The sequence below is a fragment of the Daphnia magna genome, linkage group LG10 (assembly GCF_020631705.1).
Source record: "Daphnia magna isolate NIES linkage group LG10, ASM2063170v1.1, whole genome shotgun sequence".
Lineage (NCBI taxonomy): Eukaryota > Metazoa > Arthropoda > Branchiopoda > Diplostraca > Daphniidae > Daphnia > Daphnia magna.
The window spans coordinates 2,360,869-2,379,697 of NC_059191.1; the positions used below are offsets into that span (position 1 = coordinate 2,360,869).

At 38.8% G+C, this 18,829-nt stretch overlaps 1 protein-coding gene, 2 long non-coding RNA genes and 2 pseudogenes across 3 annotated transcripts in view; 1 reads left to right on the forward strand and 4 right to left on the reverse strand.

Moving 5' to 3' along the window:
• LOC116931778 (WSC domain-containing protein 1) overlaps window positions 1–255 on the reverse strand; it is a 6,616-nt gene extending 6,361 nt beyond the window's left edge. Inside the window, exon 1 of the mRNA XM_045179930.1 lies at window positions 195–255. Within this exon, the coding sequence (XP_045035865.1) occupies window positions 195–255 (61 nt within the window). The remainder of the gene's footprint in view (window positions 1–194) is intronic.
• A 4,380-nt stretch (window positions 256–4,635) lies between these two features.
• On the forward strand, window positions 4,636–5,884 carry LOC123476922 (annotated as a pseudogene).
• Window positions 5,885–11,467: 5,583 nt separating this feature from the next.
• LOC116931981 lies at window positions 11,468–12,186 on the reverse strand. Its single transcript, XR_004399251.1, has 2 exons — window positions 11,999–12,186; window positions 11,468–11,781 (listed from the first exon to the last, which is right to left on the reverse strand). It is a non-coding gene; the product is annotated as an uncharacterized LOC116931981 (long non-coding RNA).
• A 1,806-nt stretch (window positions 12,187–13,992) lies between these two features.
• LOC116932441 lies at window positions 13,993–15,724 on the reverse strand (annotated as a pseudogene).
• A 1,859-nt stretch (window positions 15,725–17,583) lies between these two features.
• On the reverse strand, window positions 17,584–18,528 carry LOC116932325. The gene is made up of 3 exons (XR_006652394.1): window positions 18,386–18,528; window positions 18,256–18,313; window positions 17,584–18,111 (listed from the first exon to the last, which is right to left on the reverse strand). It is a non-coding gene; the product is annotated as an uncharacterized LOC116932325 (long non-coding RNA).
• Between the last annotated feature and the right edge of the window lie 301 nt (window positions 18,529–18,829).

The window sequence follows — 18,829 nt, forward strand, 5'->3', positions numbered from 1 at the left end:
ATACGTCGCGCGAATTACTCCTCCGGACTGCGTATCTGCGTATCTTTCTTAGAGCGAACTTCTCCCATAATACTCACCACGATCGCAGTGTTGTCCAAGGAGCGGATGACTCATCTCTGTGAAGAGATAACCAATCTCCCTTTTCACCCGCGACAATATGTTTCCGTTGGTATTTTTTGTTTCAGCTAAAGCACCAGCATCTTCCGCTATTAAACCGTATCTCAGGTAATCGAAGGTGAGCTCTACTGGTGTCATCATAATGAAGCCAACCTACATGTTTTTGTAGTTAGAAATAGAATGAAACTGAAAAATGTTGTTTTACCTTTACCACAGTTGAAACGCATATTGGTTGTTTTCGGCTAGTGGTGTTACGTTATACGATTTTTGAAAAGTGTATGTTATCCGTTAAATTAACGTGGCTGTGAAATTTTTACGTTAAATTAATACGTTAATAAACGCGTTGTTAGAAACAGCACGTTAACGTTAATTTAACGTTATTTTTTACGTTACGTTAAAGAAAATCAAGATCTTGATTATTACATCTATTTTGTTTTTTTCTATACAGGTTAAGTGATTAAAGTAATGAAAAGCAAAATTTTTAAATTTGATCAATCGTTTTGATTATGACTTTGTGACTATTAAACAAAACGGTTATGTTATGTTATTTAATGTTACGGTGATAAATAATTATGAATCGAACTCCATTTTTAAAAACCTGTAGGAATAAATGGCATGGCTGACACAGAACCAGATTTTTATGGGCTTAGCATAGCCTCGCTACCTCCACCTGTGTTGCACCCTGCGGAGACCTAATGCATTATAATGCAAAACGCAAGCCTTTCCCAGTGAAACATCCGCTTAGTGCAGCACAATCGGAGGAAGCAACGTTTGTGAAAAGTCAATAGGAGTAGTTTGACTATCTAATCTATGATTTTGCTTAAACTGAGCAGCGTAATAAACCGTCTTGGGCGCCTTCGAGATTTAAGGTTAGTTTTAATTGTTATAGTTGCTGTTTTCCAATTTTGTTTGCATAAGAAATAGGGACATCTAGTTTTTTTAAATTTTGAGTTAAAAAAAAAGTACAAAGGTGCCATCTGTTTTCCAAATGTTGAAGCACCCCAAACAGTACAAAATGGCCGATTGCTGACTTTGTTATATACGAAAAAAAGATTCTAGTTGTCACATAGTTTAACAATTAAGACAATAAAATGGCGTGCATTATCATTTTTTACCTATGTCATAATTTAAATCTACTAATTTTAGCCAAGAAATATCGTTAATGCTGTTTTTTCGCTTTCCTTCATTCCTATTGGTGGAAAAAATTCCAATAAACCTTTTCGGGTCCCTATCTGGAGGAAAAGCCTATGCTGCGTTAAAGGCAGCACTCCTAAACCTTCGGTAATTTAGTAAACTAAATCCCTCAGGGATAACCAGCTGTGAACTGCACTAATGGCTAATGCTAATTAGTTTAGGTGCCAACCTATAGGAATTTTTAAAAGGCAACGCTTATCTGTTTACTGAATAACGTAAAAATTTTACGTCTAAAAAGAAATTTACGTTACGTTTTTGCATTAAGTCAACGGACCTTCAAACCCGTTCAAACCGGTCCGTTAACGCATGTTATACGTTATACGTTAAGTTAGACGTTACGTCACTAGTTTTCGCTGACGTTCGTGTGACACAACTGGTGGACAATTCTAAAAATTCAAAATAACTTTAGTTAAACGCCGTGTGTGATTACTGCCGTTAGAGGTCTTGTACCTCAATGTAGGGCGAATAGATTTCCTGTCCGAAATATCTCTATGTTTTTTAACTCATCTACATCAATGCAGATTTTTATCATGAACGATGACGAAAGTCCAAGTCATAAGGGTGGTTCATCAAGAGTTCCTGCTTCTATGCTGAGTCCTGCCATGTGTTTGATAAGGCTCGTATATTTAGTTAATGTCTAGGAGGGAAAGTTACTTTTCGTGTCGATCTTCATCAACTGGAACCAGCATACGGAGGCATGAAGAAGTCACTACAATACAGAGTTGGGAGTAGCTCACTGATTTGAGAGCGCGCTCAGAGCTTTCCGCTCAGTGCTGAAAAGTGAGCGTACAAGCTCATCTCTCGTTTTTTTTTTTTATTTAATTTTTTTTAATTTTTTAAAACTAATTGTCAAAAGTCTGCAATAAAGAAAGGGTTTACAATTGAAAAAAAATTTTCTCATTTTCGTTAAAACTTTTTAAGATATCTCGAAAAAACAGTTTTTTGTTCTCCGTCTGTTAAATTTGCGTTTTCAATTTTTTGTTTTAAAACCCCAAAACCTACGTTTTCGTAATCAAATTAGTTTCAGATGATTTTAAATCGTTTTAAATTCATTTTCTACAATTTAATCTCATTGAATTTTTCCCTGCACTCTTAAATAATTTTAAATAATTAAATGTAACGATGACCCTATTGCAGGGCAATTGAAACACTTTGTTTATATTCCTTGTCTGCGAGTGGTTGCATTTTTTTGCAAGTATTTGGCGTAATTACTTTAAACAAAAAAAAAAAAAAAAATTAAAAAAAAAATAATTTTTTTTTTTTTTTTTTTGGTTTTTTTTAAAAAAAATTTTTTTTTATTTTTTTTTTAAATTTAATTATTTAAATATTTTAAACTAAATTACGATCTACTTTAAGCATATTTTAAAAATCTGTATACCATTGTAACTAATGGAAAATTTGATCACACTAGCAGTTGTGCTCTGAGATATCGTGATTTTCATTTTATGTGGGTATGAAGAAGCTTCCTTATGGGAAAACCCACGTTGCAATTGCGTCGACACACCGTTTTAATTCCTGCAACCATGGCAATTGAAACACTCAAGCGACCTCAGTTTTTTACAATTTACTACTATTAAAATTAATCTTTTCTCATAAAAAAATATCGTTTAGTAGCTGAGATAATAGGCACAATCTATCTAATTTTTACATGAAACTTTTTAGTTTTTTTTCAAGAAATACAAAAAACCAAAAAGTGTATCAATTGCCCCCACTCTCCCCTACATAAATATTAAAACCAACGTTATTTTGTTACTTACAACGTGTGCGAGACATCAGAGTGATTAGACGATTGAGAATTACAGTCTGTTTCAATTTCATTAAAATCTCTTTGACCTGTCTTGTTACTTCTCTGATTGGAGGCCATGGATAAATAAAATGCCTGTTTGGGCTGCTTCTGAATTACTTGATTGGCACAAGCACAAAACGAGATGATGAATATGATTAGTGACTGCTGATGCTGAATTGCTGAGCCCAGTATTGAAGTGTCGTCTGAGTGAGAGTATGCATTTGGAAATATTCCGTCATCCAATTAGTTTTAAATATTGGCCGCTAGATGGCGTTGTAGTCATTCGATCGCGCTCCCGCTCACGTTTTTCCAGTTTGAGCGACTTCTCTCGTCGCTCTCGAAAAGAGCGCGCTCCCCCCAACTCTGCTACAATAGGGTCGTTGCACCAAAAATAAATACTGTAAAAAAAATTATGGGTATACTCAGTTTTTTATGCTGAGTCGCGTGGTATATATATATATTTTTAGTAGCTTCTAAGTAATTTAAATTATTATTTAAAGTTGAGATAAGCCCCTCCCCTTTCAAAATGGACTGTTATGCACGTTCACGTGCAGTGGAACGTCGTAACAGAAAAGATGGGGGATGGAGGATGAAAATAATGAAGATGAAAAATATGACTTGAGGGAAAAACGCACGGCTTTATTCTTCGTTGAAAAAAAGGGGGGAACAAAGAGAGAGAGAGAGAATTGTGAACTTAATTGTGACTGGATTACGGGGGAGGAAAACGAGAGATCTTCGTTCACGACTGTTACACAATACACTATACTGAACAACTAAAACAAAGGGGGCAAGGGCCACTTCCAACGTAAACACAATACGAAGGCCCTTGCCACCTACAATCCTGCCCGTGAGGGCAGCACTGTCCCCCCCCCCCCCCAAAAAAAAAAAAAAAAAAAAAAAAAAAAAAAAAAAAAAAAAAAAAAAAAAAAACCCCCCTTTTTTAGACCCCCCCTTTTTTTTTTTTGGGGGGTTTTCCTTTTACCCCCCTCTTGGTGCGCATAGGAGCTGATGGTGGTCATTGGCACATGGCTGAAAGCGCGGGTGGGGACAATCGGCAAAACCGGCGACCGAAAAAAACAAGCACAAACATTTTTTTTTTGTTTGTAGCTCCTCCCCCCCCCCCGTTTTTTTTTGGGGTGGGGCCCTCTCTTTCTTTTTTTTTTTTTCCCCGGGGTCCCTTGCCCGGGTGTTTGAGGTGGGTCCTCAGGAAACAACACGATCGTCGGGGTGTGACGGGGCGCGATAAACTGGGGGCGTACGGCTGAACTTCTGCTGTTCTTTTCCTTTAACAGGGATCCAACAAAGACGCTAAGATGGCCCCGTTCAGTAAGGTGAAGTAGGAGTCTACGTCTTTGATTTCTCAGTTCTTTGAAGATGGCCTTTTTTTGGGCAAAACCCCCTTGTATGCCCCCTTTTGGGTGCTTAGTAGGTCTTGTCGACGAAGATGAAGATTGGCCGCACACCCTCTTCACGTTCACGGGAAATTTTTACTTTTCTGAAGAGAGACGAAAATTTTCAGCCATGATGTTGAGTCGGCAATGGTATGTAGACATTTAAATGAATATTGTGAAGAAACAAACAACGATCAGGAAATCGGACGGGATAATGTTCAGCCATTGAATTCCTTTGGAGTTCATTCATTAGAAAATGTAGATGCCCAGATAGAAGATATTGAGGTCAAGATAATGAGGATCATAATTCCGATCGCGAGGCTGAACATTATTCCGATTACAAGGTATTGACGAAAGTTTTTCATCTGAACTTGATGATAGTACTTCCTCTGAGAACCTAATAATAGCTTGGTGCCATTTAAGTGATTTTGAAGATGTATTCGATTTTAGTTTGGACGATTTTTAACAGGATGAAAGCGATGTAGACGTTGATTCAGTGGACGATGACGGTCAAGAAAATTTTTTGGGGTTTTTTTAAAAAAAAAAAGGGTTTTTTTTAAATACGTAAATCTATTTAAAGGTCGCCAGTTGAGGCGACTTACTAATCAAGGAGTAGTGTCGACAAATTGTTGTCCATTTTAAGATCTGAACAACATTTTCATTTTTCCTAAATCTTATAAAACTTTATTAGGAACTCCTCGTAAGGTTAGTACAATTCAAGTAAACCCTGGTCGTTACTATGGATTTAATGTATTGAAAGGAATTACGTCTTCTCTTGACAGTTTGAATGCACAATTTCAATCTCGAGAAGTTGTTCTTAAGATGTACGTTGGTTGCGATGGGTTACCCCCAAAAGCACGAACATTCAATTTTGGCCTGTTCTAGGGCGATTGAAACTGAAAGGAGCAAAAGTATTTGATATCGGTTTTTATCATGGCACTTCCAAACATGAAAACGCTAATGAGGACTTGCATGATTTTTTTACTGAAATTTCAGAATTAATGGTGGAAGGCTTTCAGTACAATGGCAGTCTTATAAAAATTGAAATTGAAGCCTTTTGTTGTGACGCGCCAGCGCTCAGTTTGATTAAATGCGTCAAACCTTGTGGATCCTATTTTGGTTGCAGTAAATGCGAGACACAAAGGGAGTATGTACATAACGAAAGTGGAAGGGGAGGGAGGGTTACTTTGCCAGAAATCGACGCAATTCTCAGAACGGACGAATCTTTCCGTAGTCGTGAGCAACAAACGCATCCCACGGGACTTTCTATTCTAGAAAATTTGCCGATAAATATGACGAATGATTTTCCCATTGATCCAATTCATCTGGTATATTTTTGTGCAATGCGTAAATTACTTCATATTTGGTGCAATCAAAGGAGAAGCATGAAAATTAGAATTTCAAAGCAGATAATTTCAGAAATTTATGGGATTTTAGAAGATATTGCAAAATTAATTCCTGTTGAATTTAGCAGAAAAACAAGGTCTTTGGACGAAGTTTCTCGATTAAAAGCAACAGAATGTAGGTTAAAACTGCTTTATGTTTTACCTGTCATCTTAAAACACAAACTGCCAGAAGAAGTTTATAACCATTTTTCATGCTTCTCCAGATAGCCATTAGAATTTTGTCATGCGATGAGAAGGTTAAGGAAGAAGATAACATCGAATACGCAAATAACCTTTTGATTCGTTTTGTTGAACAATCCCCTTCAATTTACGGGGATAAGTTTGTCAGCTACAATATTCATAATCTTATACATTTGGCAGACGAATGTAGAAGGTTAGGTCCAATGGAAACATTCAGCTGCTTCTCATTTGAGAATTATCTGGGTAAATTGAAAGACTTGGTTCGTAGCAGTGCGTTGCCTCTTGAACAACTAGTGAATCGTGTTACTGAGTTGGGATGCAACACATCTGTTATTAGTGAAACCAATAGCACAAAAAATACCGGCTGTACAAAACTTATTTCAGAACACTTCAGTGGACCAGTGATTCTTGGTTTGACTGGGCTACAATTTGAAAAAGTATTATTTCGGGGTCTAAATTTAAGTCGCAAAAGCCCGAATAACTGCGTTGTAATACAAGGTGGAACCACAATTATTATTGAGAATTTCATTGAAAAAAATAATGGGCATGTTTTTTTAATTGGGAGACGATTTTTGAATGGGGAGAATTTGTACGACTTAAATGGGTTGCATTCTACATCTATCGGCATTGAAGTTGTCAATACTCTTTCTAGAGTCATTGAAAGTTGGTCAATAAATCATGTGTTATTTAAGGCTATGAAAATTCCCGTTATTACACCAATTGAAAGTTACGGAATATTGACATTAATGAACTTTGATTTGCAATGAAATTACTTGACATCCTTCCAGGTAATTATATCATACTTTTTGTTAAGATTGAAATAAATCAATTCTCATTTATTTTACAGAAAATATCCATGGGCATGGGGTAACTGCATCATAAATAAGACACAGCTAAGCAGTCTTTTAATTTTTAATTTTGATTAAAATTATAAATTACAAAAGTTAACTTTCATTCAAATTGTAACCGTTTTTTTTCATCGGCGTGTTAATAAACATTTAAAAATGATTTCATTTGCTATTATGTGTATATGTGATAGATTGGTGCACGTTTGCTGGTACCATGCTTTGCGCTTATAAATGCCCACAACTTGTCTTTTATAACATATCTTATAGATCTCTATGGGACAGCAGGAAATAAACAAGTTTTTGAGATATCTAACTATAGGCTTTTAGATATCTTAGTTAACACAATACACCAATTAGACATGTTGATATCTATAAGATATCCCTAAGATATCATGTTCTACTAGGGAGAGAGAAGTTCACAACCGTTGCTTGAACGTTCGACGTGGTTCCATCATAAGAAACACCGTTGATGCGTTTAGGTTGTCCAACTAATCCCAACTTCTTTACCACGTCGCTCCTGATCAGGGTGGTGTCGCTTCCGGTATCCAGGAATCCGAAAGTGTCGACCCATCTTGCACCGACGCTAATACGAACGGGTACGATCTTGAAACGTACACGTCGCTTTACCGTTTGCCTCTGGATTAGTGTCCCAAGGAATGCAGTCGATGTAAACGCTTATGGAGACGTTGGATCCGATAGTTTCCTTAGAGGGATGAATTCAGATCCGTGAAGCAAGGGATGGTGTCTTGATCCAGTGCATCTACCCATGGTACATTTGATGTCCCTGGGACACTCCTTGCGTTCATGTTTGCCGGTGAGGCATAGTAGACACCTTCCGGACTTAAATACGACTTCAGCCCTTTTTGTGGGCGTGAAAGACATAAACACATTACAGCTGTCCAGGTTGTGAGCCCTCCCGTTGCACGCTAGGCACCTCCACTGGTCAGTCTTCTTGGCTGCTTTCTCCTCCGTCTTCGGTCGTCTTCCCATAGGAGCGGCGGATGATGGTGATGATGCAGTTGCTTTGGAGCCTTCCTCTGTCGTAACGTGTCCAATGGTTGACGTGTGAGTGGCGGTCAATTTCTTGACTGGCTTCTTCTCGTCAAACCGTATTGATTTGGACGTTGACGTGGGCAAGGACTCAAATACGTTTTTACCATGTTGTTTGCTCATGGATTTTACTGTTACCCAGTCGTCCAGGTCCAGAACGTTCTCTTTCGTTTTTCATTCCACTTCTCTTTAAGGTACGTCGTCAGCTTCGCTTCCATGGCCATCAGAGTAGTACGGCTATGAAGCTCATGTGCATATCTTGATTGTGAGAGCGTCACCACTGCTCCATGCAACCGGTTTGCAAACGTCTTGAGGCTCGCCGCGTCTTGGTTCTTCAGAGGTGGAATCTGCAGTAGATCGTCGAGGTACGTTTGATCCATGACTTCGGTGCGGCCGTAAACTGCATCGAGTCGTTCCCACACCACGGAGTACATAGCCTCATCGGCGAGGCACTCGCCTATCTCATTCCGGACCTCCTTCGACAGCAGTTCTTCCAACATGAACAGTAGGCCAGGGGAACCGTTGTATTCGTGTTCGTATAAGGCTCGAAATTTAGCCTTAAACCCGGCGTAGTTCTTCGGATTTCCATCAAACGGCTGGATCGTGAATTTCGGAGTACGTGGACAACTACAGCAGCCGACATGAGGATGGTTGCAAGGGCCAGCGGCAGGTGGAGGTTCAAGGGGTCGTGTCCGAAGACGTATCGTCCCCAGGGGGTGGGCATGGATTGCAGGTTGAAGGCATGATGGTCAAGGGTCTTTGAGTAAGATCCTGTGCAGAGGTACCGGCTGGAACATAACGATTGGACAAGTCTCTACGGTGCATTACTGTGGCCTCAATTGACTTTAAGGACGCCCGAGCAGGGATGTCTTGTGTAGCAGTGGATGTCTGTAATCATTTTGGAAGGCGTGTCTCTTGGTCCAGAACTTGCTCTTGTATCGTTCTCAGATGGATCTTGTTGACTTCCATCGTCGTTTTTAGACCTTCAATCTGAGCATTTAGATCCAAGTTAACCTCTTTGATCTTCTGATCCATTGCACGTAGACTCTGACGTGAATCTTTCACCAAGTTTGTGTTAGCGGCGATTTCCGATGACGTTTTTTCCGCGCTGTCAACGAGTTTGCTTAGCTGCTCACCCATGCCTTTCAGCGCCTTGCTTAACGTTTCCGTAGCCGACGCTTCCATCTGGATTCTTGCACGCTCCATCTTGACTTCCAGTTCCAACATCTGTTTCTGGATGCACAAATCACGCTGGCTGGGTTGACCAAGGGAAACATTTGACGCTGAACGGGTAGACCTCTTTTATGATAGCGTGGTGCTAACTGTGACGTCTGAAGCTGTCGTACCAATAGAGCTGGCTGAGTGACGAGACGACGTAGCATACCTAATGGCGAAATTGAGGATTTCCACGTGGTCGGTGTCAAATTGTACCTCCCATTTTTCACATACCTGACGTTGTGGATCCGTAATATCGGGCAAGCTTTCCATATACGTGTGGTGAAGATCTTTGACGTCTTGTTAGATACGAATTAATTCGTCTCGCCATGCTGCAACTTGCAACTTCTTGAGTCTGATGGCTCCCATCTTGTGATCTGCCACTGGTTTTCGGAGCTGATTTGTTAACTTCGTGTGGGCCGCCTTTCTTCTCCCACGTTTCTGCTTGAGATCGTTGTCTGGGAGGAGGGGGCCTTCATTCTTCATTGCTTCTGGCTTTATTTCGTCTTCTATAGAGATATTGCCGCCCAAATCAATACTCTCGGCTTTTGCTACGGCTTCACTCATGACGTAGAAACGTTCAAAGACAAGGAAGTAGTCACACGTAAACGGATGTCGATGATTCACGTAGATACAGCAACGATACAGTCAGATACGTAAAAGCGTGGTAGACCGGGTTTTGCCTTCAGGATGGCGTGGACGTGTGTCAAAGTCTTATAAAGAAGAATACCCGACAATTTTACTGAATCTAACAAGTTTTACTAGGGATAACAAGAGAAATGCACGTGTTCGTTAAATCCCGGGTTTCGGCACCATTTGTTACGCACGTTCACGTGCAGTGGAACGTCGTAACAGAAAAGATGTGGGATGGAGGATGAAAATAATGAAGATGATATATATGACTTGAGGGAAAAACGCACGGCTTTATTCTTCGTTGAAAAAAAGGGGGGAACAAAGAGAGAGAGAGAGAATTGTGAACTTAATTGAGACTGGATTACGGGGGAGGTAAACGAGAGATCCTGCTTCACGACTGTTACACAATACACTATACTGAACAACTAAAACAAAGGGGGCAAGGGCCACTTCCAACGTAAACACAAAACGAAGGCCCTTGCCACCTACAATCCTGCCCGAGAGGGCAGCACTGTAAGTGACACGGACCTTCCATCATGTTTGGTGGGTGGTCCTTCATTTGTGATCAAAGTGCAGACGAATTTCGTCTGAAGTCAAAAATTTGGTAGGCTCTCCTTCCTAAATGTGTTTACCTTAGCTATTTCTATTTTTTAAAATTAAATGTTCAAGTTTCGAAATGATCAATTTATTTAATAAATAATATTTACTTCAGGAAGGTTTTCACTATTGGCTTTTTCAAAGCCTTCCAACAACTTGTTAGCCCTGTAAGCCATTTCCACAGCAGTAGGGCCAAAATTTGTGATTTCAGACGAAATTCGTCTGTACTTTGATCACAAATGAAGGACCGCCCACCAAACATGGTGGTAGGTCCGTTTTGAAAGGGGAGGGGCTTATCTCAGTTTTAAATAATAATTTAAATTACTTAGAAGGTGCTTAAAAAAAAATAAAATACCGCGCGACTCAGCATGAAAAACTGAGTATACCCATAATTTTTTTTACAGTATTTATTTTTGGTGCAACGACCCTATTACTTTCTTCAGTAATCCCTCTAGAGTATATAGTCCGAGAGCCCATGACAAAAGTTGTCTTTTTTTTCCTAGGAAGGTTTGGACAGATTTTTGGAATCGTGGGGTGGCGGTTGTTACGGGAAGCCACATCTGGCTCGGCGCCGCGGGGGCGTTCAGTAGCTACAGACTCCCGAGCTCGGCGGGAATTCCGATTTTGTCTACTTGATTCCTGTAAATAAACTATAATTAAAACATAAACAGAATCTTATGACGATCTTAAAAATACTCAACCAGATCAATACAGTTCGGCCCTTCAATGGACCAGATATGGTTTTATGTAATTAAATTTGGCCATAGTGTCCAAAATTTTCTTATTCATAATTGTAATAGATAATATACAAAATTAAAATTGTTATCGAACAACGTTCGACCAGATCGAAAATATGGAGCCGTTTGGGAACCAGACGCAGGTTTAGGTGGAGAAATCCACATCAGGACACCTGTCAGGACCCTTTTTCTTGAATGGCAACGTTGCATGGCAACCGACAATTCAAAACATTAGTTTAGAAAACGGATTATTTCACTTGATAACAACGCTATATTATAAGTTAAATTAAGATAAATACTATAGCAATTAAGATCAATCTGGAATATTTATTTTAATTTAAAGAACACAATAAGCAGTGATACAGCTGTAATATTTTAAAAAATCTAATCTTCATCAATTGAAGAATCGGATTCATCTTGCAAGCACTCGTTACCACTTTCTTCCGCTTCCTCTTCTTCTTCTTCTAGAGATGTAGCACCGACTTCTTCTTTGCAAGCTAGAATTTCTTCTATGGTTGGCGGTGTCATGGGTCCATCGAACCAATTAATGGAATATTTTTCGTCTTCGATATTCCATCCATTTTGTTCGGGAGGGAAAATCTTTGGTTGCAAATCTGTCGCATTATTCTAAACGGAGCAGATACAATTAACTTTTCATTTGTTCGAGAAGAACAGATTTACAAGGGGAAAGATTATTAAAATCTAGTCCCTTGACAGACTCCAACGGTTTATTTTTTTTTGGCTCATGCACTTTTTTGAAGGCTTCAAGACGTGCGTCGTCCACAGAATTTAGTCTCTTTTTGCCATACATGTGGCAAACAAATTTCTCCACTTCTTGACTTACCCATTGCGGTAGCGTTTCGTGGCTACCAAAAGTAGCAAACGCGCGTTGGGTGAGACGCTACTCTCAAGGATTCTTAAAGGTCCGACCTTTCCTTTACGAGAAAATGCGGGGCAGTAATCACATCCAGTGAACGCAGGAAACCCAGGAATGGCCTCAGACAATGGGGATCCTAATTTTGCACTGATGGCAGTAACCCACATAACACAAGGCAGTCCGTCGGATGTCCGACAGATGTCGGGGTCGGATGTTGAGTACATCTTTTTGATATCCTCCGGACAGCCCGATATCCGATTTGGATGTCCTATGGATGTATTTGTTTTTGGTTTTGACCGCCCTCAACAGCGCCGTCGGACATTCTAAGGATATCCGAACGGGCTTTCATTTTGCTATAAATATGACATGTATTGGACCTCTAATCTTGAAAAAATATTAAGCTTTGCCAGGATTCGAACTCGGGTCTCCCGCACCACAGTCGAATATTATTCCGCTGTGCGAATCTATAGATATATTATATAACATTTTCGAACAATACAATCGAATTGTTGTAAAACACATGAGCTTTTTCGATAACAAATCACATACAGGATTTTTAAGAAGTCAAGATGATGTCGAACTTAGGTTAAACCAGAGGTGTATAAATTGAAATTAAACAATTTATGCTAAATATTTTTTGAATTTTAAACTTCAGCATGATTTATTAAGTTTAAAGTAGTTTTTTATTATTTGAAATTATAATCCTATCATAAGTATACTTGCTTTGAATATTATTAGATGCCGAATAATATTTATTTTCTGTGAGTTAATTTCCAATGGCTTGGTTCCCGTAAGCTAAACGGAAAGCTTGTGCAAACAAACTCACGACTTACATATATTTTATTCATTTTTTGTAATAAATTTAAAAATAAACCCTCCGGCAATTAGATAATTACTCCTTTATTTTTTTAATTTTTCGTATTAAATGCTGGACTTAAAATAAAAATATGTTCAAGGGAAAAATTTGAACACGGTTAAGTTTTCCCCTTTTGGAAACAAAGAAATTTTGACAATTAATAATGAAACTTAGTGATCGGCCCCAATTAGTTCTAATCGAGTTAACCGCCCCGCACCGATAAAGTGCATTCGGGGTTGAATTGAGATGCCACTTTTTCAACCGGGGCGGTGCGGGGACAAATTTGAGGTTAACCCGTTGCCCCAAAGCAATTTTTAAAAAATGCCGTTCTTTCGGTTTCAGAGTAAAAATCGGGGCAAGCGGGTAGAACGAGCTATTATCGGGGTTGTTATCGGATAGATCAGGTGAAACCGTCAATTGATAATGTTTTTTGCATTGATGAATCGATTGATTGCAATCCAATTGATTGCAAACCCCAATTGAATTCGGGGAGAAGAATTTTCCACCCTGAGCCACGCCTCGATGGCCCGAAATGAGAAACTCGATTTGCAAAAAAGCGCCCCGATTGGCTCGAGGCCGATCCTTAAATGAAACAATTGAAAATCTTCTTGGCTGTTGGAAGGAGGTCCGTAGAATATAATTTTCGCACATCCATTGCACTTCCAAGGTGACTAGCCGACGGACATCCCTGGAACTACCCATTGAGTACATAGATATCTAACGGATGTTCGGCCATGATTCGGACATCTGCCGGCAGAAATGTGCTATATGGGAACATTAATGTACCGCAAAGTATTTTTGCTGATCAAACCAACTTCCAGATACGAAGTGATTCCGCTTCTGATTTTGGACATGTTTCCAAATGCGATTGCTAGTACGTCAGTGTCCGATGTTTTAAGGTCGACGTTTGCCGGGGGCGAAATGAGGCCAAGATGGCCAATAATTCTCGTGTCTGCTTCTTCGTGATTACAAAAAAGACTGGGTTCTTCTGTTCTTCTGATTTTTCCCTCCACGACGATGAATGAATAGCAAGATGACTCAAACGTTACATTCAACGTCCTATGGGCAATGATGTGCGACAGTGAGTCATCTTGAAACGCCCCGATCAAATACTTTGATAATTCTCTTTTGAAACAATCGTTGCGTAAAGCTTTCAACCAGTCTGAAGGGCGCTGTTGATTCAGTCCCAAAATTTTGATTGTCATGTCTCTTTCGGAGTTGCTTCTTCGGTCCCGTTCGGCATCTTTTATTGAAGGCATAATGAAACGATCAAAAATTTAATCAATTCGTTTTGCACTTGTGCGGCAAAGCTTCTGTAGAATGTGTCGTGCCATCTTCGCATACTGCATTGGCAAATCCACACAAAGATGCAAGAAGTAAAATCCGTCAACTATATATGCCTCAACTGAAGAAGGAGCCGGACTAAAATCAGTGACGCGGGACTCAAGTTTTTTAAAGAGTGTGACTTTCGGTGTCTTATTCATTAGCCCATCCATATGACATAGAGACAATGGGACCCCGTGAGCGGATACTCTAAAACTTGCTTTATATCCACTTTGTTTTCCAATGCAATCGCCAAAATGCGTCCCATGAGATCTCGTTGCATTTTCATTTCTTGAACCTTTCCATCTGCCGTATTCCTTTTCTTTTTGACGGATTTGGAGGCGAATGTAAACATTTTCTGTTTCGTAATGGGCTTTTCGAACGAAGCGGGATCTTCGATGCAACTTGCGATGAACTTGTCTCTTGCCGAATTTCAATTCTCTCGGACGTTAAGTAGAAAATTAGTTGTCTCCTTCGACGCTGCTTTGCCTGAGCAGATGTTGTATAAGTGCTGGCCGTCATCCGATCCCTCCTCCTGCTTCCTGAACGAATTTTTAACTTTTGATGTACTCCGTTATGTCGTTGAATAGGACGTTGTCCTTTTTAACTCGATGAGGGGAAGTTTCCTTTGATACATCTTCTTTACGGATTAATTCAAGATGGTCGAGCAAGGTGGTTATGAGTCCCACACGAACGTGATGACTGATTGCCCATCGTTGTTGAGCTTGCTCTGGATTGGTAAAGTGGGTTATTCCTGGAAATAAAATAATTAAGTTTCAATCTGTAAACATTATGGTCATAATGAAATACCTGTCAAAGAACTCGCAGCGTCAGCATTAATAGTTTGCTCCAAGGTAATATCAACAGGAGACCGATAATAGAAGGATTTTTTATAATTCTCCTAATGGAAATTGCTCCGGAATCGAAAAGCTCAGTTATACCTGGATGGCTTGCTTCTATGCTAAGGAGGTTGTCGTGATACTTCGTCAACCAACGTGCATAGTTTGGGTGGTTGAAAGCGAAGAAAAAACTAGCAAACTGGGGTAACAGAAAAACGTATAGTCGATGATCGCCTGTCCTTACTGCTCGTTCAAGCTGGTGGTAAACAGTTAAACACCAACGAGTTCAATATAGGTCATCCAAAACTTGGCAGTTAATCCGTGGTCTCCATTAATAGTTTGCTTGCAATAAAGTTCATATTTTTGAAACAGTTCGACGAGGGTCGGAGAAAAAATGTCTTCAATTTTTTTACACTGAAAATTTTCTTTCAATATAGTCAACTCGGCATTAACTTCAATGTCGATCAATGGGTCGTTCAGGGAAGACAGAAATTCTGGAAAGTGAAGACTCTCTAATGCAGCCGCAAATATCGGATGAATCCTTTTACAACGATTATAATGTTTTCCGGTCAAAAATCCCAGAAGGGATCCAGGCGCGAGTGCTCCGGTCTCGGTTAACACATAAGGTCCTCCGGAATCTGTTATGAACTTTCCAAGAGCTTTGAAAAAAGACATCGTGATGTGGAAATGTCCAAGCTGGATAAACAGATTATCGAATTTAGAAGACTCTTCAGCTTGGATGCATAGCGCCAGTTAAGTGATGGCTATGTCGTAGGTGACAAATATGTACTTCTGATCACATTCATCTGCGATCCGTTGAGACATTTTCATTGTCTGTACCACAACTGACAATGACGTTGGTGACATGTTGATTTGGGGAAGGTAACACAATTTTTGAATAGGTAGTGGATCACTTGTTTTTGTCGAATTAAATCCGCACCACATGGGGATGTTTTTTTTTTTGAGCGCCAGGTAACACAACCAAATGAAGTCATAAAACTTAGCTTTCTTCTGACTTTCCGGAACATCCAGCCGTTTTGGATCACCGACAGCGCTCATGGTTCCTTTCATCATTCTTTGTTTCTTGTAGTATGGCTCGATAACGAAACCAGGAACTTCATGTGCTCTTCTTTTCCTGATTTCGGGAACAAATTGATTTCTCTGTCGGTGGTCAGGAGTCAATGATGTTGAAAGATTTGCACTTGCCCTAATAGAACATGATATCTTAGGGATATCTTATAGATATCAACATGTCTAACTGGTGTATTGTGTTAACTAAGATATCTAAAAGCCTATAGTTAGATATCTCAAAAACTTGTTTATTTCCTGCTGTCCCATAGAGATCTATAAGATATGTTATAAAAGACAAGTTGCGGGCATTTATAAGCGCATAGCGTGGTACCAGCAAACAAACACCTATCTATCACATATACACATAATAGCAAATGAAATCATTTAAAAATGTTTATTAACACGCTGATGAAAAAAAAGGTTACAATTTGAATGAAAGTTAACTTTTGTAATTTATAATTTTAATCAAAATTAGAAATTAAAAGACTGCTGTGCTGTGTCTTATTTATGATGCAGTTACCCCATGCCCATGGATATTTTCTGTAAAATAAATGAGAATTAATTAATTTCAATCTTAACAAAAAGTATGATATAATTACCTGGAAGGATGTCAAGTAATTTCATAGACCAGTTTCGGATGCTGCGTTGCAAAATTTAAAAAAATCCAGGGGGTTTTGATTGCAGGGGGAGATAGGAAAAAAGGGGGTTTTTGATGTATTTACCCTAGTAATACTTTTCCAATTCAGGAAATGTTCTAGAATACTACACTTTAAGACATTCTGCGTCTTCTCCAGTCTTTATAAATAATTAATCATCCGGTCTTGGCGGATTGGTCAAAAAGGGAACCAATCCGCCAAGACCGCCTGGGGTAGTCAAGGTCAAAAAGGGGAGACAGGGTAAAGGGATGAGTGAAAATGGCCGCTGAAGCCAATATTTTACATCAAAATAGGGAGATTTCAAACAATTAAATCGGCACTATGGAGAATTTAACCCTAGCGAAAAAAATAGAGCATATACTATGATATGTTCTCTTTTTTTTAGTGCAAAAATTACAAATAAATCTCAGAAGCGAATCTGTTCAGGTCTACTTTTGTAAGACACACTCTGAACATTTAAAAGTTAAATAACGTAATTAAATTTAAAAATTTTGAAACAAAAAAATACCATTAAAAAGAACGTGAAAAACTGAATAAGACGTACTTATTCAAAATTCAATAGAGATATAAAAACTAGTCTTAAATAAATAAAAATGAAAACGCGGAAAAAATCCTAAGTTACGGCAAAATGAAAAAACCTCATTTTCATTTTGCTGTAACTTTTTCCCTAATTGCGGAAAAAAAAATCCTTTGGCCAATAAATTTTAAACATATTTATTGATTCACTTACCAAATTTCAACGAAATCCGAGTTTTGGTCGCGCATCGGATTTGTCAAATCCGCGCGGATTGACCCTTATCTTGAACCTCAATATCTTCTATCTGGGCATCTACATTTTCTAATGAATGAACTCCAAAGGAATTCAATGGCTGAACATTATCCCGTCCGATTTTCTGATCGTTGTTTGTTACTTTTTCACAATATTCATTTAATTGTCTACTGATTGCTAATCTAATTCTTCGTGCTCTCTGCCTTGGACCCACAAAATCTTTCACCTTTCGCTTATCCATGGTGGTATGATTAAGGCGTTTAAAGTTTAGTAATATCCTAACGATCAACTATCTCTACGAATTCCGGCCTAACAAATAAAATTACAAAAAGGCGTGACAGTACCGTACGAGAAATCCTGAAGTGTTAGCTTGGAAACAGCTAGAAGAGTGATGGATGGTGTGATGGTTGATGGCTGTGATGATGATGATGATGGATGTGATGGTCATACACATTGATCCACGTCGTCGTGATCCTCGTGTTCTGCTGGTGTTGTCCCTGCTTCCTTTTGATTGCTGATGAATTCGTTTGTTCCCGTCCGTATTGCAAATGTGTGAAAACAACGACCTAAGATTTAAAAAAACCAATTACACATCGGAAATCATGGAAAAAATACTTAAAACTAGTTAAGAAGGGAATACTCCCAGTACACTTAATAACTTGTGAGAATACTTCACAAGAGTTGGTATAGCAAGTACTGATTACCTATACCTCATTGATAAGAGATAGTGAGTTGGCAGCCGCTCTCTAAAAGTTGACCAGCAACAGCCTGTAATAAAAACAATAATGAAGTAAATATGTTATATTTGTGTAAGAAGCTAAGAACGGATGGAATACTCACAATATAATTATTAAGCACTTCACAAAAGTTGGTATCCCTGTGCTGACTAACAGTAACTATTTGGTAATCTTTGGTGGCGAGCTTCAGCAATCCAATAGGTTTGAAATATCCTTTCTGTGTAGAAATCAAATTGACGTAAATGTTACTTCTTCGTTCTTCGTATGATTCTTCGTTCGCGTGGTTTCTGATCAAGCAAATCAGTAGACTAAAGCTGTCAAGATATCTCAATCGATTATTAGTAACAACGTTGCAATTATACTACATTTTTTATAAAAATGTTTTAAACATGCTGGTCATTGTGAGTTAAATCAAATAATTATTTCTAAAATTAAAGAATTTAAAAAAGGATTACTATGATATTTTAGCTACAAATTTCAAACAAATTGCTTATAAATATTAGTAAATGGCACCTCTACATGTGGCCAGAAAAAATGTCAAGTTCGC